The sequence below is a fragment of the Pelophylax lessonae genome (assembly GCF_965119305.1).
Source record: "Pelophylax lessonae genome assembly, chromosome: 1".
Lineage (NCBI taxonomy): Eukaryota > Metazoa > Chordata > Amphibia > Anura > Ranidae > Pelophylax > Pelophylax lessonae.
Window position 1 is genome coordinate 600,290,233 of NC_138768.1, and position 24,182 is coordinate 600,314,414.

Below are 24,182 nucleotides of genomic sequence, written 5' to 3' on the forward strand. Positions count from 1 at the left end.
ATAATTAATAAATAATGACTGAATGATGTTCATTGTTACACTTGTTCTGTTTCTCTTCTGTACCATGTTTTCTGAAAATTCAATAAAAATTTAAATAAAAAAAATAATTGATAAATAATCACATACATAAATAGATAAATAAATAAATAAATGAGTGAATAAATGAGCAGCACAACAAAAAAGCAATAAATCGCTCAGTAATAAGAAAAAAGGGGTTATGGACCGCGCTCATATACATATATAATGCATAAAAATAGTGATCAAATTAGTCCATAAACGATATGTGAATCTCCTTCAGTGACCAAAAACAAATCTTGACCAAAAAATGAAATCAGCATGAAAACTATGTATAAATAAAATCCAGTTCATATGTAATAGGAAACTCTTCTCTTTCCCTTTGTGTTGAATCACCAGGGCTAGCGGAGATAGGTGTAGCCTCCACCAGAAACCTTCACCAGAGTCCTTATGCACACACTAACTGCTCACCAGATGGATTTGACCCACATTACAGGCAGTAAAATCAGACACTGATTGAACAAATATCGATTCCCCTTGAGGTTCCCCTCAGTAGATCCATATACTTATGCCAGCAGTCAGACAGTCATTAGCAGATGGGAGAGACAAAAGAGCTTCTCATGGTGCTAATTTTACTATAGCATGTGTTGACTTACAGTTGAAGTTATCCGCATTCACCCGGCTAACAAACTGGAACGATATCCGAGCAGCAGTGGTGTAGCGTGGGTTGTCAGCGCCCGGGGCAAGGTAAGTAATTTGCGCCCCCTACACAAATCTACTAGACCACTACACTGACACCTACACTGACCTAGCTAATCACTAAACAGACCTACCTTATTCCTACACTGACCTACCTGATTACTATACTGACACCTACACAGACCTACCTGACCACTACACAAACCTACCTGACCACTACACAGACACCTACACTGATCTACCTTATTCCTGCACTAACCAACCTGATCACTACACTGACCTACCTAATTTCTATACTGACACCTACACTGACCTACCTGACCACTACACAGACCTACCTGAGCAATACACTGACCTACCTGACCACTACACAAACCTACCTGACAATTACACTAACCACTACAGAGACCTACCTGATTCCTACACTAAGGGTGGCTGAGCAGGCTCCTAAATGGCAGCATGACACTGCGCCCCCCCCAGATTTTGCACCCGGTGCGGCTGGCCCCCCCAGCACCCCCCACGCTACGCCACTGCCGAGCAGGGGATGCCGTTCTGCTTTCCACCTGCATTCCAAGTACCGGAAATCCAGTTTTCCGGTACTCGGAACTGTGTCCGAGGGACACCCGGCATCACTCATTTCACTATACGGCGGGCATAAAGCAGTTAAATAATTATTGGTTAACCATGGATCCACAAAGAATCTTTATAAAGCTAGCAATTCAAATCAACAGCACGCTTTATGTTTGTTAATATGAAACTAAACCCTCATATCCTTTACAGCCAAAGAAACTGCAACTGTAATCAGTTATGACAACAGTCATTTAATGATTTGATAGTTTGGCTGAGAGCACAGGCAATTGTGACTGTTGTCATTCACAACAAGCGAACTAAACTTTTTAGAGAAACAGTTAATTTGATAAGTTTAGTTACACTTTAAAGTAATATTTTATTGATCAGTTAGTCATTAGTCCATTCAGGAAAATGAAAGCAGTAGTAAACCCAAAAACAACATTTTCATAAGTTGCAGCTAAGGTAGGCAAAACATTAACCAACAATAATTTCCTTCAACCACAGAGACAACAGGGACACACTTGGACAGCAGCATTGCCAGTCTGGGAAGAGGGTAGTGTTATATTACCGGAATTAGGTGTCCTTTTATGAAATGGAGATGACCAGTGATCCTGCTGATCACAGCTCATTTCCGATCATTCTCAGTTTATGAAACAGAAATGATCGGGGGAGAACATGTTCTCCGCTGATCATCTCTTCACACGGGAATCTGTCATTGACTGACACAGAAACAGCCAGACTATGAAGCTGCGATCCCCGCACTTCACTGTCGATCTGTGTCAGAATTCACACTCCCAGATTCACCAGCTTGGAGCTTGTGAAGCGGGGAGTGAAGACAGAATCGGGGGAGAACTGAGGGGGAAAAAGGAAGATTATGGACTTCCTTCTTCCTCGTTCAGACCCCCCAACACAGTAATCATGTCCCCCTGCCATATTTATGTATATATATACATGTATATATTGTGACAGGAAGTCAGGTAAATCTGGGAATGTAGTCACTGAGAGGAGACACATTCCCACCTGCTTTGAAAAGTTCACTAATTATTATAGGGTGTCGGCTGCCAAAGGCAGCAGGAAGGTGTAAAGAAGTTGAAAGGCCTTCAGCTGTTCAGAATGAGGAGATCAAGGCCTCTATAATTTGTCCAGAGAAAATCTATTGAGTGCTGCCTCCTGTCGCCGTGTGGGCTGGGAGAGGAAGGCAGACAAACGGCTGCATCCTGACGCCATGTGGGTAGAGGACAGTCCTGTGTGCCCCCTGAAAGCTGAGTGAGCATGGGGAAGACCTCCTGAAGCGGTGTGAGCTCAGGAGGGTAAAAACGAGTGAAGACGTCTCAAAGGTGAGAAGACGAAGTGTTTCTGTGTGAAAGAAAACAAAGGGACATGTTCAATGGACAATGTTTGTGCTGTGTGAAAAGCAAACAAATGGACATTTGAGTGTCTGCTGTAGGATCAGCAGTGTCGGCCCAACAGTAGGTTGGGAAGACTTCTTAGGTAGGTTCCAGCGTGAGAAGGTAGCCGCCCACAGAGGCAAGGATTTATTTTGTGTTTTATTTTATTTTGATGTTTTGCTGCATGCACTTGTTTGAAGAAATTGGAAGAATAAACCATAAACCTGTTGTTTGCAAGCACTTTTGGGCTATTTCTCTGTGAAAACGCACCCCCCAAGGAGTCATCTACGCCTACCACCGAGCTAATCCCTTACATATGGTGGAGGTATGCAGTGGGCATAAGCAGAGATCCCTGCAAGGAAGTGCAAATGTTTGATGAACTTTATCTGGTGCATGAGATTGCACAATCTATGTGTGCAGGAGAGAAGATCCTGACAGAAAAAAAAAAAGTGTTTTAAAGAGACAGCGGTCTCAAAATTATTTGATGAACTTTGTTGTGTCTGGTGCAAGTGACTGCACAAACTGTGTGCGCAGGAAAAGAGATCTTGCAAGAGAGAGAACAACTACATGTGTTAAAGAGACAGTGGTCTGAAAATTTTTTTGCTGGACTGTGAAAAATTTGTTTGTGGAGTTATTGAAGATGGGGCGTTCAAAACGCCTGAAGAATGCAAAGATAGATGAAATGAGAGACCGGATTCTATGGATGGAGGGGATGTTACCGTCTGAACCAGCCCCATCCATGCCTAAAGAGAGTCTACTAAAGAGGAAGGTTGTTGTCCCTAGCAACACTGATGAAACTGCTATGGAGACGCAGTGTGCTCAGATGAAAAGTAAACTCAAAATGGAGGAGATGTTGAAACAACTGATTATATCAAATACAGCTCAACAGCAGGCAAATGCAGCTCAACAGCAGGCAAATGCGGATTTTCAGCAGAGCTTTGCAGCTCAACAAAAGGCTCACCAAGCGAGCATGGCAGGCTGGAAACAGAGACGCCAGCAGCCAATGGAGGCCATCGGTTTGGAGGAAACCGAGTATGTGTGCAGGGCTGAGTTGGATGCCTTGCAACGGAAAATGGAAGAAAAGGAACAAGCCTTGGAATTGCTTAAAATGGAGCATAGAAACTTGCAGGAAATGAATGAACTACTCAAGTCTCATGTGTCACAGTGGGAAGAATCCACTGCTCTTCTTTTGGTCGAGTTGCAAAAACGCAGAGAGACTATAATGGAGAAAGATACCATCCTCATGGAAAAGGAAAGTGAAATTCAGACTTTGCAGAAGCAAAGCATGTGTGAAATGTTGGAGTTGCGTAATCAGCTGGAAAAAAGTCTTCAGTGTTTGGAAGTTACAAAAATAGACCTGCAGGAGTCGCAGGAACAGAATGTCGCTCTGAAAACGACATTGTCTCTCATCGACAACGAGAAAAGTGAAAGAGAGGCTAAATTACTGAGTACTGTGTATGAGCTCACCACTTTGAGCAATGTGGTAGATGAATTGCGTACGGACTGTGAAAGTTGGAAAGGTGAAGCCCAACGTTTCCAGCAGCAGTTAAAGGAGAAAGAAGCCTGTGTGGCAGAATTACGGTCTCATTCCCAGAAGCTAGCCAATGAGGTGAAAGCTCTTATGCAGGGAAAAGGAGATTGTGAACATAAGAGGGAAAAAGTAGAGGCACAGCTTCTGGAATCGCAAGTCAAGGTGTCAGAAGGTGACCGATTGTGTGCTAAGCTGTCAGAGAAGGCAAACCGATTGCAGGTTGAGTTGGACAGTGTCACAAATCGGCTTTCTCAAGCAGACAGCAAATCTAGAGAAATTGCGGAAGATTTTTCTATCTTGGAATCGCAGCTGCAAGACACGCAGGAACTCTTACAGGAAGAGAGGTGTCAAAGGCTGAGTTTTAGCACAAAGCTCAAACAAATGGAAGATGAGAAAAATGGCTTCCTGGAACAATTAAAAGAGGAGGCGGAAGCAAAGAAAAACCTATCAGAGCAAGTCGCAACATTGCAAGCTCAGATAGCGGATATGAAAAAACGCATGGAAGAAAGCGTTGGTTCATTACAGTGTGTTGAAGATGTGAAAAAGAAGTTTGATCAGATGCTTGGTGAAGAGAAGACTGTGTCTGCAAAATATGCAGAAGAACGCGCCCGTGCAGAAACGGAGGTGCGTGATAACGAGAGCAAAGCCCTGTTCTTGGCTCGCTCTTTGGAGGAAGCTCTAGAGTGTAAGGTTGAACTAGAAAGAGTTAACCAACAGCTGTGTACAGAAATGGAAGATTTGGTCAGCTCCAAGGATGATGTTGTGAAAAGCGTTCAGGAGCTAGAAAAGTCTAAGCGAGCCTTAGAACAGCAAGTAGAAGAGATGAAGATTCCGTTGCAGGAACTGGAAGAGGAATTCCAGGCAACAGAGGATCTGTCCCAAAGAGGGGATAGTGTGCCTGATGCAGTTTTTAAAAGGATCAGTGTTTTGGGGTCTGTCCTGAGTGAGCCTCAGAAATGTGATGACACGTGGCTTGAATCACCCCTTTGGAATAAACCGTTCCTTCAAAAACTTCAAGCATTGGAAAATGTATCATTAGAGCTTCAGCAAACAAAAGAGTTGTGTAAGAAATGTGATGATTTCTCAGTTCAGGCTGAAAACCTAGTGGAGAAAACTAAAGCGGAGAAAACTAAAGCAAGTGATATAAATCTGGGAGAAAAAAGCAAACGCCACCTAGTGGAGAAAACTAAGGCTGTTGGTGAAAACATGAAGCAAATGAATAAGTGCCTTTCAGGGAGTGTTTCGAAAATGGAACTGGTGAAAGACGGGTGGCAGAAGTTTGATCGTGATCTTAAGATGCATTCCATGTGGAATTCAGATAGAGAAAAGGAACTAGGTGACTTTGAGCGGTCAAATAGTTCAGCAGAAAGTGCATTGAAGAAACCTGTAAAAGAATGTGTTGCAGTTCCATGCTTCTTCACTGATGCAGAGAGGAGGTCTATAATGGATACCACCCAGATCGCTGGGTTCAACTGTGTTGTTGCCTTTGACCCCTATGTTGGTGGAAGGAAAGTTGATGATGTTCTGGTTGGCTTCTTCTGTGAAGAGTTTGGCAAGAAATATAAACTCAATATCAAATCAAATAGTAGGCCTTTACTGCGACTCGCTCAGGAGGGCGAAAAGTTTAAGAAGTTGATGAGTGCAAATGCTTCAGATCTGCCTATGAATATGAAATGTTTGGTGAATGATATTGATGTCTCTGGGAAAAGGAACAGGGGTCACTTTGAAGAAATGTGTGACAGCCTGTTGTCTCAATTGGAAAATCCTCTGCACAGCATCTTAGAGCAAGCAAAGCTCAAGAAGGAAGATCATTCCCTTTTACAACAAAAAGTCAATGATTGTGTACAGCTGTATGGAGAGGCAACTCAAGTCACAGAGGGATGTCAAGAGTCCCTACTTGGAACAAAGCTTAGTGAAGCAAAGGTTCTCAAAGTTTTGTGGAAAACATTTATGGATTGCAGAGAGAGGCGTCTTAAGAATTAGACATTAAGACTAGCCCAATTGAGTTGCCTATGGATCACGGTCCTCCATGGTGGATTGGACAGACGGTTATGAGGGACAAGCTGTCTGACATTTATGAGAAAGCTGTCAATGAAGATGACAAAAACGAGAAGGAGCAAAATGATGCCAAAAATGCAGTTGAAGAATGTGTATATGAGATGAGAGACAAACTGTGTGGCATTTATGAGAAATCCGTCAATGAAGATGACAAAACAGTTTCATCCGGAAGCTTGAGGATAATAGGAGGCTTATCAGTGAGTCAGCAGTGCCTGACACATGCGTGCCTGGAAATATGTGTCCCAACCCTAGGGTTGAAACAAGAGGGGGGGGTATGTGACAGGAAGTCAGGTAAATCTGGGAATGTAGTCACTGAGAGGAGACACATTCCCACCTGCTTTGAAAAGTTCACTAATTATTATAGGGTGTCGGCTGCCAAAGGCAGCAGGAAGGTGTAAAGAAGTTGAAAGGCCTTCAGCTGTTCAGAATGAGGAGATCAAGGCCTCTATAATTTGTCCAGAGAAAATCTATTGAGTGCTGCCTCCTGTCGCCGTGTGGGCTGGGAGAGGAAGGCAGACAAACGGCTGCATCCTGACGCCATGTGGGTAGAGGACAGTCCTGTGTGCCCCCTGAAAGCTGAGTGAGCATGGGGAAGACCTCCTGAAGCGGTGTGAGCTCAGGAGGGTAAAAACGAGTGAAGACGTCTCAAAGGTGAGAAGACGAAGTGTTTCTGTGTGAAAGAAAACAAAGGGACATGTTCAATGGACAATGTTTGTGCTGTGTGAAAAGCAAACAAATGGACATTTGAGTGTCTGCTGTAGGATCAGCAGTGTCGGCCCAACAGTAGGTTGGGAAGACTTCTTAGGTAGGTTCCAGCGTGAGAAGGTAGCCGCCCACAGAGGCAAGGATTTATTTTGTGTTTTATTTTATTTTGATGTTTTGCTGCATGCACTTGTTTGAAGAAATTGGAAGAATAAACCATAAACCTGTTGTTTGCAAGCACTTTTGGGCTATTTCTCTGTGAAAACGCACCCCCCAAGGAGTCATCTACGCCTACCACCGAGCTAATCCCTTACAATATATACACACATACACGTAGATATCTATTTAATGTGTATATATATATACAATGTATGTGTGTGTGTATTCAGTGTATATATATATATATATATATATATATATATATATATGTAAGGGGACTATTATTTATTAACCTGGTGTACTCAGCAGTGATAATTTATCTCTGCTTGTTAAAGCGCGCCAGGGATTTTCATACTACTGTAATCTCGCTTTGTCTCACGAGATTACAGACGCCCCATTGACTTCTACACAGATCTCCGAGAAAACCGTTCTCCTCTGATCACCCTGGGCGAACTGAAGTTCTCCCATTCATAAAAGGGGTGCCAGATGTGATCATTTTCCCTGGAGAACTGTAGAGAAGCCAACGGAGAAAAAAATTCACCCGTTCATAAAAGGACACCTTAGATAGAACTGACTGCAAAATTAACACAAATTCACGCTAACACTTTTTAAGCAGTTACAGCAATGTTTTTTTTTTTTTTTTTATTATTTTTTTTTTACCTTTTTGGGGTAAATGTTTTACATAAATGAGTTAAGTCTAGCTAAAAAAAAAAAAAAAAAATCAGGTCACCCTGCAAGTTAAGGGCATACTGTGCTAGTGTGCGCCACATACATGCACAAACCATCAAAAAACACTCTGTCTAGTCTCTGGCCTAGTTCTACAAGTACAATAAAGGTTTTAAATAACATTTACATAAAGACTGCTTGTGGTATACTATTATAAAATGTTTGAAAGATTTTCAAAAATCTTACCTTTTATATTTTTGGGTTATATTGAGGCAGCAGCATCAAAGTCCTTTGTAGACATGGACGATGTGGATCAGGGTTCCCAGAGAACCCCCTAAGATCAGGGTCCCCAGATATCCCCCTTAGATCAGGGTCCCCAGATAACTCATTAGATTATGGTCCTCAGTGCTTTCCCTTAGAGCAGGTTCGATAGAGATCTCCTTAGATTAGGGTCCCCAGTGCTCTCCGTTAGATCATGGTCCACAGTGCTCTCCCTTAAAGAGGGGGCCCCAGTGCTCCACCTTAGGGAAGGGTCCCCAGTGCTCCTCCCTAGATCAGGGTCCCCAGTGCCCCTCCTTAGATCAGGGTCCCCAGTTCTCTCCCTTAGAGCAGGGTCCCCAGTGCTCCTCCTTTGATCAGGGTCCCCAGTGCTCCCCCTTGGAGCAGGGTCCCCACAGATCCTACTTAGATTATGGTCCCCAGTGCCCCCCCCCCATTGGATCAGGGTCCCCAGAGATCCCCATTAGCAAAGGTTTCCCAGTGATCCCCAGAGCAGGGTCCAAAGTAATTCCCCTTGTATCAGGGTCCCCAGTGCTACCCCTTAGAAAAGGATCCCCAGAGATTCCCCATAGAGAAAGGTCCCCAGAGATTCCCCTTAGAGAAGGGTCCCCAAAGATTCCCCTTAGAGCAGGGTCCCCAGAGATCCCCCTTTAGAACAGGGACCCCATAGATCTTCCTTTAGAGAAGGGTCCCCAAAGATCCCCCTTTAGAGCAGAGTCCCCATAGATCCCAAATTAGAACAGGGTCCCCAGAGATTCCCCTTAGAGGAGAGTCCCCATAAATCCCCCTTTAGAACAGGGTCCCCATAGATCCCCCTTTACAGCAGGGCCCCCAGAGATCCCCCTTTAGAGCAGGGTCCCCAGAGATCCCCTTTTAGAGCAGGGTTCAGAGAGATCTCCCTTTAGATCAGAGCCCCCATAGATCCCCATTAGAGCATGGCCCCCATCGGACCCCCTTTAGAGCAGGGTCCCCATAGATCCCCCTTACATTATGATCCAATTCTTCCAATTCTTCTTAGCTATAAGACATACACGAGGAAGCTGGTGCACTGAGACTGGGCAGGATTAGAGGAGGAAGTTCCATTCTCTCCTACTCTGAAGGTCAGGGCCTGGGGGGCAGGGCAAGCACCTGATAGGTTGGTGGGACAACGGCGGTACTACCAACTAGCCACAAGCACTGGCAGCGTGGCCAGCGGCGGGGGAGGTGGATGCTTTCAGACAGCATATTCATCTGTCCTGCCTTCCGGACCAACTCCCCATGGCCCAACGCAAAACGGGTGGCCACGGGCCCTAGTATGATGTGTGAAAGGGGCTGATGACAGCCCCTTGCACACATCATACCTACAGATTATATTTTTATGTGCTTTTCTAGGAGCACCTGCTAGTGTTATGGCTTTATGGTTTTTTTCCCACTGTCCCAGTGGAGACTTTGAAGCTGCTCTTTCCTGGCATTACATTTCATTCCAGCTGCAGACATTTTACTCAGAGGGTGATGTAGCAGTCTAGTGACCTACATGTTTGTATATTCATCCCATTATATGGCTGCCATCTCCAGCTACAATTCCCAGGATTCTTAGCGCTCTGCAGTGAAGTCTCTGGGCTTGCCTGGCTTTAGTTCTCCCCCTGATGGCCGGGGGGAGAATGGTGCAGCATAACATCAATATCTCAGTAGAGGGAGAGAAGAATAAAAGGCAATGTCTCCTTCTCCATATTGCTGTAGCCCAGCACCTGACTACATATTCTTTTGAAAGAATATAGGGAATTCTGTGATTGGACAAGGGGAGCTGAAGCGTCAGAATCTCCCCTTGTCCAATCAGAGAATGCCTTATATCCTCTCAAAGACATGTAAAGAATGGAGGTGCTGCAGAGTGAGCAACTAGCCATGCTCGCTGTGCTCCAGCCCCAACTGTCAGTTTAAGCAGCAGAAGTTCCATGCTTACTTCACAGTAAATAAACAAAACAATAAAATAATTATCAAAACTGCACCTCCATATGATGGACCTGGGGGGAGATTTGTCAATCCAAACCCTGGAATCAATGTATACCGTCACCCCACATTTTCCACAATGAGAAGGGGAGTGTGTTCCTCTAGAATAATGTCCGCATATGCAGAAAATTGACAGAAGGTCCGCAAGAAATCGTAAACAAAGAACAACCGGTATTGAACAAATAGAAAAAGGCTTTATGGAAAAACAATATATTGATTACAAAAATTTTACTTCACCGTAAATCCTGGTATACACCAGTGGGTTGAAGGCAAAAAAACCTTTCAGCTCTGGTCGGAGTTGCTATACTAACTATGCAAAGTTAGTACAGCAATCTCCCCTGCTGAGCTATTGTGTTATGACAGGGGGATGGCCCCCCGCCAGAACACTCCAATCAGCGCTCTCTGCCAATGGCTGGAAGTGCTGATCAGGAGTCCGTTGGCTGTTGGTTTTCCAACATGCACGTCCGACAGAAGCCAGCCAAACTTCTGTCGGAAAGACCGACATACATACGGGCCAAATGTCGGCTGTTTTTTTGTTTTTTTTGAACCGGCAAATATCTCTCAACATTTAGCCCGTATGTACCCGGCTTTAGGGTGTGCATAAATCTAACTGTTTTCATAATCAAAGTAATAGTCACAAGTGGGATACACATTAGAAGAGGCACAATAGCTAATGCCCCTATTTTTCTTTTGCCTAGAGTTTAACTTTACATGTAAACCTTGTCGGAAGATATTTGTTGAAATAAATGATCAGGGTCTCGTTCATGTTCTAAGATCTAAACCAGATCACTGGACAAATCAGCATTGCGTTGCCTTCCTATCTGTTTAGATTTAAACAGGGTTTACACAGACTAAAAATCGGCCGGTTCAGTAAGACTTTTGGTCCATGTGTACTGCTGTCTTTTCTTGATTGGTCAAGCTGGAAAACCAGCATTCAATCAGTGCTTTCATCCAATGGCTGCAATACTGATCTGTGTATTCTGATGGATACAATAGCGTGGCAGGGGAGATCCTTGTATCACACATCAATTGTGTTGATTGGGGGACCTGTCAGGTTTTATTTGTTCAAACTGCTTGTTGAAAAAAAAAAAAAAAAAACTGACCGTTGAGATTCCCCCACCCTGCCCTGCATTTAATAGCCATCATAAAGGCCTCCTGAGCTTTTATGTTATGTGTTCCACCCTTCTAAATGTTTTAGTCCCGGTTCACACTGGGGTGATACGGGAAACCTTGCGATTCAGTGCCGGTTCCTGCATTGCATCTGATTCGCACACTGGTTCACATTGAGATCTGTGAATTGCTGAGGGTGTCAATGTAAAGTTAATGACACCCACAGATCAGTTTGCAGATCGCAGTGCGAACTGTCAAATGGTGGAGGAATCGGATTGCCAAGGTGTGAACACCCATGCGATCCTATCACAGTGCGGACCAAAAAAAGGGTGCTGCCCCATTTTGGTGCAAATGCAATGCGATTTCAGCCTTACAATTTGTATGGCTGAAATGGCATTGCACAGACATTGCATGTGATCTGCACAGCAATGCGGTGAGAATCACATGTCTATCCTCACACAAGTGTGAACCCAGCCTTAGACAACAATAAAAGAAATACCTCCTATACAGATGAGAAAACACGTGGCATTTGAGCGAAACTTGTAGCTTGTGTGAGATAAGATGGAACCTGCTGCACCAAAACCACATGCAACTTTTCTATCCTATATCATTAGGACAATGGTCTATCTGACCCTTTACAACTAGCTATCGGTAGGGTATCATAGTTGCACAGCCACACTTGGGGCTCATCTACACATGACAGTTTAATTGCCGAATAGAAAAATATTTATCATAATATTGATGAGGAAAAGGAGACAGCCATTTTATTTATTAAACATTTATTTATGATTATCAAACATGTATTTATGATTAAGCAGATATATTGGATGTATATGTTGTGAGAAGTCATATTGTATAACAGCTGTTGTGTTCAAAAGCCATTTACACCTCCAGCTGTTAGATTGCTATCTAGACTTTTGAAGACCTGTTACTCCAAGGAGCCAAACTACTGGAAGTGGCAAGTCATTGTGAACAACTATTCCGCATTTCAATCAAGATGTGACTTCAAATAAACTTTAGGGCTCTTTCACACAGCCGCTCCGATTTCTTCTTCCGCTGCGGCACTTTTTTTTTCACGGACACGGATGACACCGCTCCGTATGTCCGCATATCATCCCATCCGTTTGCGGATGATATGCGGACATAATGTATGTCTATGGGGATTGCGGAGGTCAGCGGATGACACCGCTGACATCCAATTTTGCATCCGTTCCGTTTTTTTATAACGGAAGAAAAATAAGGTTCTGTTCCGTTCCAAAAAATGGAACAGAACTGAAAGGACACAAATCGGATGTAAGCGGAAATCCGCAACCCTATTGACATGCATTATGTCCGTATATCACCCGCAAACGGATAGGGTGATATACGGACATACGGAACGCACGTGTGAAAAAGCCCTTAGATAGATAGGTGCCAACCACTTCAGAATGTATAAATTGTATTAGGTATCCTAGCCAGCTAGAGCAAATGTTTTCAAACCAACAGAATGTAATGTGACTAATTGCTCTCCAAACATGTCTGTCAACCTATATGATTGTAAAATAAATATAATTTTCAATATGGCTTCAACAGTGAAAAAGTTACTGAAACCTATGAGTTTTGTGGTTTCCCCTACACTATACAAAGTCTAAAGCTTGTTCACCTGGCTAGCAGTCTATCATTGTTTCAAAATAGGACTGTCTGGCAATGCTTTAAAAATGTTCCTCACTTGAAAAAAAAAGTATTTGCACACACTGGGGTTGGTTTACGAAAAATAAGCAGCTTGTTCACTTTGCAAGAAGATTTTCACTTAGCTTAGTGAATGTGGTGAACACTCACTTTGCAAAGAATACCCAATGAAAAAAAAATATATATATATATATTTTTGCTTGCACAGGACTGGAGAAAGTTATTTAGCAGAGCTTCACCTCCTTCACTAAGCTAAGGCAAAAATTCCTTTGCAAAGTGAACAGCCTCTTTGCTTTTAGTAAGTCAACCTTAACTGCTTTATGACCATACATACTCTCTAGCAATATATGCACATGAGTAGGTTTCATGCTATATTGGGTTCATCCCTATACAAATTGCTGGACTTTGATGATAGACATCAACGTTGCCAACCTTCTGTATCTTTACTGGCAGCCAGTAAAAAAATGGGCACTTTTCTCCTGCCAGTAAATGCCAGGGACAGGAAAAGGTTGCCAGTAAAAAATATGGCTGTGACCTGTGGCTCAGAACTGCACATGCGCAGTTCCGGTTGGAGCCGGCCAAGACCATCCGAGTGCCTGCTATAGTGTGTTCGGGTAGCACCGGTGGGGGGCAGGTCTGGCAGAGGGGGTGCCTGAGTGTTTTGTGTGATGTCATGGTGCAAGGGAGCCGAGCATAGCAGCCAGAACCTGGTGTCTGGGTCTGCAGGATGGAAGCAAGGCAAGCTGGGAGTGGGACTGTCAGTGATTTTGGACTGAAGGGACCACTGGGCATGGAGAGAGACTGTCACTGTGAGCCAGGAAGGGACATGCCGTGTCGGTGAGGTGTCATCATCATCTGTGCTGCTGCACACTGCTGTCAGTGTCACTGTGAGAGTCCATTTCATGTGTGTGCGCCCATTCTGATTTCTTTCCCTCCTGAGTCCTGTTCCTGAGCTACTTACTTCTTATATTGAAAATAATATATGAAATATGCTTTTTGCCTTAATTTCTACATTAAATCACATTGCTAATTGCATGTTGTACTTGTTTGCAGTCTAAATACTGAAATTTGCACTTAAAACTGTAATTTTGTAAGTTTTGGAAATGCTAGAAAAAAACTTGGATGTGCCAATAAATTTTGGGTGCCATGTCAGCTTATTTCAGTCTGGTAGGCTGCCAAAACTGGTAGACATCCCTAAGGAACTTTGGCACAATTTATCCTGGCCAGGAGTGGGTAAACAGGCTCAGGATGCAGTATAAAAATGATCATTATCATTAATAATAATCATTATTAATAATACCACTAGGTAATACAGTTGCTTACTAGGAGGAGATCATCCAAGCTACTGAGTATATGCAGCAAAATCACTCTCAGACAGAGATGGATGAGACCCCACCAGCACCATCGTACTGCCCATTGATTTTACTTGAAAGCAAAGAAACTTGGTAAAAAAAAAGGGTTAAAGTGGTTGCTGCCAAGAGCTTAAAATCTCACATGGTGTTAAATCCCTACACGTGATTGCTACAAGATGCATTTTCATACTGAGTCAGTTTTTGTTTTGCATGTTGCCTTTTAAGCATGTAAAAAACATTAAGAAGTGGTTTCAGGTTTGTCTTGACTCCATTATTTTCAGTAGTCCATTGTTATGGGATCACTGATCATTAAAATGCACTATGATACTATGCCAAAAACTGAAATGTTTGATATTGCATTTACAATTGCGACACTGAATGAAAGCTATTGTTCACCGCAAACAGTGTAACAGATGCTGGCAGGTTCCCTGAATATCTGTAAATAGGAGGGACATATGATCAAGTTCTGATAAATATTTTCTTATAACTGGAAATGGTAAAAAAAAAAAAAAATATATATATATATATATATATATATATATATATATATATATATATATATATATATATATATATATAACAGTATTTGTTGTCAAATGTTAAAATGAACTTGTCATTAAATGTCATGCTTTCTATCAGCCATTCTCAACCAGGGTTTAGAGGGACCCTGGGGTTCCTCAAGAGGGCTGCTAGGGGTTCCTTGAGCTGTAGCTGACTGACCTCCAATCTGATGGTGCCTGCCTAGTTCTGGGTTCATTGTCACCTAGCAGAGCCAGCTACATGACACCAATTATCCTTTTATCTGTCTGTAAGGGAGGCATTCTTCCCACTAACCACCAATGTAAGAAGTATTTTTCCCACTGACCTCCCGAATTTAATGAGGTGTTCCCTGAATCCTGAAAATTATTCCAAGGGTTCCCCTGGGTAAAAAAGATTGAGAAACGCTGCTTTTTATGAACCAATAGGGAACACGACAGCCAAAAAATGACATGAATATTTTAAGTAAAAAGCACCTCTTTTATGTGAAGAATAATGATTATTCATCTTAGGCCTCTTTCACACGAAGCGGACCATATTGCGATCCGCTCCGGCACTTTTTTTTTTTCTTTTTTTCACGGACACGGGTGACACTTGTGTCATCCGGTCCATATGTCCGTATATCATCCCATTCGTTTGCGGATGATATGCGGACATAATGTATGTCTATGGGCATTGCAGATGTCAGCGGATGACACCGCTGACATCCGATTTTGCATCCGTTCCGTTTTTTAAACGGAACAAAATAGGGTTCTGTTCCATTCCAAAAAACGGAACAGAACTGAAGGGATGCAAATCGGATGTCAGCGGATGGTCATCCGCTGACATCCGCAATCCCATAGACATTCATTATGTCCGTATATCACCCGCAAAACGGATGGGGTGATTTACAGACATACGGAACGTCCGTGTGAAAGAGCCCTAAACGACTTCATGTGATCTAAATCTTAAGCAAAGACCACATTATCTCTAGCTACCAGCATTGTGGGCATTTCACATCTTGAGAGCTTGCAGATGGTCTTCAGTGAGACAGATCCTGCCTTGTGGTAGTACTTCTAAAGAAGCCAATTGGAAGATTGACTTCTGTACAACTGCAGTGACCATATATGGATCAAATTTCAGCCTGTCCTTGTGTAAATGCCTGAATTTTGATCCATGTATGCTCAACTTAAAGAATATGTCAACCCAACATTTAATATTCCTGATATGTGCCTGCTGTACCATGTACTTGTATGAAAAACTATCCTGTTTTCTTTGTATTGCTTCCTTTGTGTGAAATATCTGGCGTTCCTGCCAGTCCCTCTGCTTTCCTATTAAAAACTGACCACACCAGGCATGGGACACAGTGTGGTCTGTTTTGTGTTTTGTGGCTGAGTTGGGAACTAACTGCCAGACCCCCCCACTGGAAAGACCAGTGTACTGCTGTTTCTCCTACCCCAGCTCTCTGACCTCCTTATGCAGCTGAGAATAGAAGGTATGTGATCAGTTATACAAAAAAAAAAGGAGGGGTATTTAAAATGTTGTGCCGTTCATTTCTATTTTAAACCGAATAGGTTGTTTTACAAGGTGAGAGTTCGCATATACTTTAATACAAACTAATATGATTGTTTACTGATAATCTATTTGCCACATCGAATAAATATATATAATATAAATAGCACCCAACGGCAATAATATACTATATCCCCTGCGCACAAATAAATATCAAAATGAGTCTCGTTTAGAGATATATCGCTGCTACTTTAGCTGTTTAAAAATTACTTGAATAAAACAATCCCCCAATGGAATCATAAAATAAGTAATAGTAGCGCAGATATCCTATAATCATCAAAGCATGAAAAAGAGCAAAAAAGTCCTTTCACATTAAAATGTCCATCTCTGTATAAAATCCTGCAACAATCCTCTCCACCAATTTGGGGTCACCAGTGTATTAAGGGGTCACCAGACAGTAAATCCTCCACCGTTGTGACATAGATAGAGATGGCAACTCACCAGACCAAGTGGCCCTCCTATTCTCATAGGACAGGCAAACCAGTATAAACACTAGTCTCCCTCCTGGGTCAGCTGCAGCTGCTGGATGTATATTTCCTTATGCAGAGACATGCGTCCCCTTGCCTCATGATTCTCCCATCTGGTTATAGACACTTGCCTGCTTTAGCCTCAAAGGGTACTCAGGTACTTTAGAAACACCATGATCACAGTGGCTATGTGCAAACTATCACTGGAAAAGAATCCTGGTAGGCAGAAAACCTCTCCACTAAGACTTTTGCGGTTTTCGGCCCTTCTGCCTTATTACTGTTGAGGCAATCAGATAGCGATGATCTCTATTACAGAGATCAAAAGAGCCAAAAGTACAGGTTGAGAAACGATCCCCCACTCACAGGTCCAGGACTGCCTAAATGCCACCACTTCCAGCATCTCTATCTATATCACAACGGTGGAGGATTTACTGTCTGGTGACCCCTTAATACACTGGTGACCCCAAATTGGTGGAGAGGATTGTTGCAGGATTTTATACAAAGATGGACATTTTAATGTGAAAGGACTTTTTTGCTCTTTTTCATGCTTTGATGATTATAGGATATCTGCGCTACTATTACTTATTTTATGATTCCATTGGGGGATTGTTTTATTTGCCATATCTATTTTAAAAAATTACAAGTTTTAGCTCCAATTTAAATGTAAACCTAGGGAAAGCAATGGTGTTTAAATCAAAAACAAAATATTAATGCCATGTTTCATACTATAAAAATGGTTTATAGTTGTCCACACAAACAAACTATCATTTTTTATTTAAGGTATAGTAAATGCAATGTAGAAGACGAAGGTTAATTGTTCTGAAAATGCAAGAAAAAGTCTGGTTGGCTGCTGCTTTCAACACCTCCATTTCCTCCACCTTTTAACCACTTTGCCGATGCTCACTAGAGCTCTACTGCGGCAAAGTGGCTCGATAACGTCTGGCGACGTAGACCTACGTCGCCAGACATTCCCCTTTCTTGGCGGCGCCGCTGCTCTTCCCCAATCGTCGGGGAATCGAGTCTGGAGATCCGCCCGCTTGTGTAAACACAAGTGGGCGGATCTCCTAAGTGACAGGCAGGGTCAGATTGCAGGGTTCAGCATAGCTGAACCTGCAATCTGTCCTTGTGTCACATAGTCCCCTCCCCCCACACACATCAGTAAGCACCAGGCATACATTAACCCCTTGATCACCAATAAAAAATTAACCCCTTCCCTGCCAGTGTCATTTTTACAGTAACAGTGCATATTTATAGCACTGATTACTGTAGTAATGTCACTGGTACCCCCAAAAGTGTCAAAAATGTCAGTCAAGGCTCTCTCTCTCTCCCTCTCTCTCCCTCTCTCCATCCTTCTCCCTCTCTCTCTCTCCCTCCCTCTCCCTCTCCCTCTCTCTCTCTCCCTCTCTCTCTCTCTCTCTCCCGTCAACATTATTGGGACTGTACACACTCTTGAACCTTAACGGCATCCCAGTCTTAATCCGCAGGGTTCAATATTGAGCTTACAAAACCCGAGAAGATTCCCAGCTCAACTCACCAAGCAGTCTGCGAATTAACCTGTTCAATAGTAGGCGTTAAAAACAGGGGTTTAGTTAGCACACATTCGCAAACGCATGCGTACGCTCCTAAGGCCCCTTCAAGGCACCCTGTATTACTTGCAGTTCTAACCCTAACGATTTTACCGCATACTGTTGGACAGGTTAATTTGGTTGGTAAGCAGACTGGTTGGTGAGTTGAGCTGGGAATCTTCGCTGGTTTTTTCTTTCGTGTGTTTGCCCTTCCATGTGCTCCTTGCTGTTAAGGCCAGTTATAGATGGGGCAGGGGCATGTTCAATATTGAGTTTGCCCACCCTTTGCAGCAATAACAGCTTAAAATCTGCTAGGAAGGCTGTCCACAAGGTTTTAAGAATGTGTCTATGGGAATGGTTGACCATTTTTCCAGAAGCGCATTTGTGAGGTCAGGCACTAAAGTGGACGAGAAGGCCTGGCTCCCAGTCTCCGCTCTAATTCATCTTAATGGTGTTCTATCGGGTTGAGGTCAGGACTGTGTACAGGCAAGTCAAGTTCCTTCACCCCAAACTCGCTCATCCATGTCTTTATGGACCTTGCTTTATGCACTGGTCCAAATAATTTGGTGGAGGGGGGATTATGATGTGGGTTGGGCTTGGCATCTTAGTTCCAGTGAAGGGAACACTTAAGGTGTCAGCATACCAAGACATTTTGGACAATTTCATGCTCCCAATTTTGTGGGAACTGTTTGGGCATGGCCCCTTTCTGTTCCAACATGATTGCACATCAGTGCACAAAGCAAGGTCCATAAAGACATGGATGAGCGAGTTTGGGGTGAATGAACTTGACTGGCCTGAACAGAGCCCTGAACTCAACCCGAAAGAACACCATTGGGAAGAATTGCAAGCTAAGCCTTCTAATCCAACATCAGTGTCTGACCGCACAAATGCGCTTCCGGAAGAATGGTCAAACATTCTCATAGAAACACTCCTAAACCTTGTGGACAACATTCCCAGAGAAGATGAAGCTGTTATAGCTGCAAAGGGTGGGCCAACTCAATATTGAACCCTACGGCCTAAGACTGGGATGCCATTAAAGTTCATGTGCATGTAAAGACAGGTGTCCCAATACTGTTGACAATATTGTGTAACTATAATCCCCCGCTGTCAGAATGCAGTGGGACAGATCCCTGCATCAACAAAGTTTGTGTGCATGTGGGGATGTGTCTGTTTTTTCTTTTTGTTTATCCAGCTGGTTGAACAAAAAAAACTGAATGTGTATATATGTATACTCTGCTTTAGTGTTACCGTTACAGGAAAGGTTGAGGTTACACTGAGGGTTCCTTTTAGGGTTGCTTGGAGGATAAGTATTACATTTACAAGGAAGGTTAGGTCTATGGGGAGAGATGCGTTACAGTTACAGGGAAAGTTAAGCTTACAAGAAGAGTTTGTTTTAGGGTTAAAAGAAAGGTTACGGATAGAGGGATGGTTAGTGTTAGGGTTAAAGAGAGGTTAGGTTTTACAGGAAGAGTCAAAGTAGAAAATGTCCCGGCATCAGTGGCAGTAAACAATGCTCCTTTTTTATGTCAGTGAGGGGAATTGTGCCCCATTGTTTCTATCATAGAGTAGAAAGAATCATGCCGCATCATTGGTGTTACTGGGAGGAACTGTGCCCCATTCTTTGGTGTCATTGGGTGGAACTATACCCCATCGTTGGTGTCATTGGGAGAATTGATGCCCCTTTGTTGGTGTCAGTGGGGGAATTATGCCCTATTGTTGGTGTCAGAATGTCAGAAGATGAAATATAACCCCAAGCTCCAAATAAAAGCAAGCAAAGGACCGCATCCTGCCCCCGGACCCCAATTTGGAGACCACTGGTATAAGGGATATCTTCAGGAAGGTCATTACCCTGCACACCAAAAGCTAACACCTCTGATCTCTCAATGTTAAAAGCAAATTTAATGCAAATCGAAATTATTACCGATCAAACCTATAGAAGAACACTATCACCTGTCAGCTAGGGTTACAGGGAGTGTAGCATTAGGATTACAGGAGTGGTTCAGATTTCAGGGAAAGTTAGTATAAGGCAGGGGTCTTTAAACTTTCTAAACAAAGGGCCAGTTAACTATCCTTCAGACTTTAGGGGGGCCATTCAAAGTAGAAAATATCTCGGCATCAATGGGAGTAAACAATGCTCCTTTTTTATGTCAGTGAAAGGAATTGTGCCCCATTGTTGCTGTCATAGGGTACAAAGAATCAAGCCCTTGATGTCACTGGGAGGAATTGTGCAACATCATTGGTGTCATTGGGTGAAACTATACCCTATCGTTGGTGTCATTGGGGGAAACTATACCCTATCGTTGGTGTCATTGGGGGAAACTATACCCTATCGTTGGTGTCATTGGGTGAAACTATACCCTATCGTTGGTGTCATTGGGTGGAACTATACCCCGTCGTTGGTGTCATTGGGTGGAAACTATACCCTATCGTTGGTGTCATTGGGTGGAACTATACCCTATCGTTGGTGTCATTGGGAGAATTTAAGGCCTCTTCATTGGTGTCAGTGGGGGGGGGAATTATGCCCTATTGTTGGTGTCAGAATGTCAGAAGATGAAGTATTGCCCCAAGCTCCAAAGGGCCGCATCTGGCCCCCAGACCCTAATTTGGAGACCACTGGTATAAGGAATACCTTCAGGAAGGTCATTACCCTGCGCGCCAAAAGCTAATGCCTTTGATCTCTCAATGTTAAAAGCAAATTTACTGCAAATCTAAATGAATACCGATTAAACCCATAGAAGAGCAATGTCACCTGTCAGCTTTAAACCTCTATCAACAATGGCAAAAATGAAAATAGGAAAATGGGTTGCACAACAAAAATGCATAATTTTCAAAGAGTTACAATTTTGTGCCGGTGTGGGTTCGTGAAGGTTGTCCCTTTCCCCTTGTGCGGTCTATCAGGGATAACTGCAGGTGTACTAAAGCCCACAAGGGTTATATATGACTACCAAAAGAATATCCAAAAAAGCACGGAGAGTGGAGACGTTTTTCTTTAATGAAGGCTGTCCGCAATTCCCATACAGTACATTTTTGTTTTACATTCACTGATTTCTAAAGAAATGATCACAAGAAAGTTCTTACCTCATTAAACTGTGTGGGGATCTCCATTATCGTCCCGCAGCTGTCCATCATTCTGCTCACATTGTCGGCAGTAAGGGTGCCATTGTGTCCAAATGTTTTCAGCATGACTTGAGTAAACTCTTGCTCCATAGCCTGAGCATTAGCCATCCCCAGCCACACGGCCAAAACCAAAGCTAGGTAAAGCCAGGTATCTAAGGAGTGTCCAAAATGCCTCATATTACGGTAAAAAAAAAATCTGCTCAGTGATTCAAACTACCTTTTTAGATCAGCACCCACAGGTGGTTGAGACGTACTCACACAAAGCCGGCTGGACTGGTTACTGAATATAAACAGTGTATATAGACAGTAATGCCAGGTGATAAAATCAGGATTAACTGCTAGCATTGGCTGGCTATTTCTCTGCTGCTCTCTCCTTGCATACAATTCTATGACTCCCTATTGACAGCACTGTTAGTATCTATCCTTCCACGTGGTCTCTTCAGTTGTTTCGCTGTCCACTGTCTACTCAGCTAGTTTTTGGCCAGGAGCTCCCTCCAGATACTAGATGTTTCAAGTTCTCGCCTTCAGACCCTGCAAGAGATAAGAAAACAGACACTCTTTTCACTTGTTAACACTCAGCTACATATTTAAAAAAAAAAAAAAAAAAGCTTAAATTCGCAAATGTTGCAACATTCCACAATTAAATGACATAATAATGTTTTAGCAACAATCCAATAAAAAGCCAAACTTAAGAAGCTTTTCCAGACCCATTCATTGAATCTTTTTTTTTTTTTTTTCTTTCACAGACCTGTGTGTACAGTTTGTTCTTTTCCTCTATTTCACTTCTTCTCCAATGGGGATTTTCTTTCTTTTGAGATATTGCCTGGCATCATGTAACCAGTAAATAGAAGCATGCCAAATTCTTCTGGCTCTGGTCTCTTCAAACGGGTTATTGTTAGCAGAACTTTTTTTTTTTTTTTTGCCTTATTTAACACAGAAATACTAAAATAAATAATACTACTGGCAGCTTGTTGTCTTACACATAGAGACTGAATCCTAGAAACTAACTAGAAAGCTTTAACGTTGTATGAGCAAACGTTGGATTTTTTTTTTTTTTTTTAAATAACTATATTACTAAGATTATGTGATTATGCAATACACAATAGCTGAATAGTTGTGAAAACAATCTAATAAGCTGCTTTGTGGTGCTTTGCTGGACAATGACTGAAATGTATTGCCATGAAAGAGACTTAGAAAAAAAAAAAAAAAAAGCATATGCAACAATTACCCGCTCTAGTCTATCAGTGGACGTGTTTATATTGTATTGAAAGTAATTGACTTAGGATGGAGCTATGTTGGTTATCTTTGTACAGGATTAAGGTACATTTCACTTGTAAAGTTGATATCTGTCCCACAGAAGCAATAGTGATAAAGTAACTGCAGATAAAGTATTGAACAGGCTAATGGTAATACCTATTTGTGCAATGTTAATGCTGTTTTTCACTACAAAGCACTGTGGGGGTGCCGCTACTTATGTATTTTGCAGGTCTGCTGCCCAATACACTAATACATTTTTGAGTAAAATATTCTTCTGAATATAAATGTAAACATTCATATGAAAATTTGCAGTACATTCAAATTTCATTTGCTTTGAACATTTGATTTTGGAATGAATGTAAATTTCCCAAAATAAAAAACGCATACTCAATTTTTCCGCATGATAGTTTCCATGTTTTACCTGCCATGTCATGCTTATTGTAATCATTATCTTACCACACTATTGCAATTACCTTTGTACTGTACGGTTTCTTTAACCACTTAAGCCCCGGAGGATTTTCCTGCTAAACGACCAGGGGGTATTTTGCGATTCGGCACTGCGTGACTTTAACGGACAATTGCGCGGTCGTGCGACGCTGTACCTAAACGAATTTGACGTCCTTTTTTTCCCACAAACAGAGCTTTCTTTTGGTGGTATTTGATCACCCGTGCAATTTTTACTTTTTGCGCTATAAACAAAAAAAGAGCCTACATTTTGCAAAAATAACAATATTTTTCACATTTTTTTATATGAAATTCCCCCCAAAAAAAATGTAAAAATCAAAATTTTTTAACATTTTCGGCCAATTTGTTTTATGCTACCTATGTTTGGTAAAAAAAATCGCAAAAAGCGTATTTTGATTGGTTTGCGCAAAAGTTATCGCGTTTACTAACAAAGGGAAAGATTTTTGTCATTTTTGTTGTTTTTTTTTTTTAACGTGTAATGGCGGCGATCTGCGATTTTTTTTGCGGTACTGCGACATTGGGGCGGACAGATCGGACCCTTGACTGACATTTTTGACACTTTTGGGGTTACCAGTGACATTTCTACAGTAATCAGTGCTATACATATGCACTGTTACTGTAAAAATACACTGGTAGTGAAGGGGTTAACTTTATTTGGGAGGGAGGGGCTGTGTGTGTCCCTAGGGGCGTGCTTTCTACTGTGATTGGCTGTGGCTTGAGCTGTAAGGACACTGATCAACGGATCTACATAGTAGATCCGTGTGATCAGTGTCTTTACACCGAGGAGAATGACAGGTGGCTTGTTTACACAAGCTGCCTGACATTCTCCCTCTCCCCCGCCGATCGCCGAGTGACCGGCGGACATCGGGTCCGCTGGTCACACGCGCGGGGGGGTCCATGACCGCGCGGGAGCGGGAGCGCGCCTCCGCGGGCGCGCGCTCGCTCCCCAGAGCCTCACAGGCGAGCGACGTAGACCTACGTCACTCTGCCTGTGAGGGGCTGACTGCCTCAGTAAATATACTGTGAGCAGTCAGCAAGCG

The 24,182-nt window shown here is 42.7% G+C and overlaps 1 protein-coding gene across 1 annotated transcript in view; it reads right to left on the reverse strand.

The window, feature by feature from the left end:
• The window catches only part of SLC39A8 (solute carrier family 39 member 8), a 126,019-nt gene that overhangs the window by 96,073 nt on the left and 5,764 nt on the right, over positions 1–24,182 (reverse strand). Inside the window, exon 2 of the mRNA XM_082265949.1 lies at positions 21,382–21,951. Coding sequence (XP_082122075.1) covers positions 21,382–21,597 — 216 coding nt within the window. The 5' untranslated portion in view covers positions 21,598–21,951. The remainder of the gene's footprint in view (positions 1–21,381; positions 21,952–24,182) is intronic.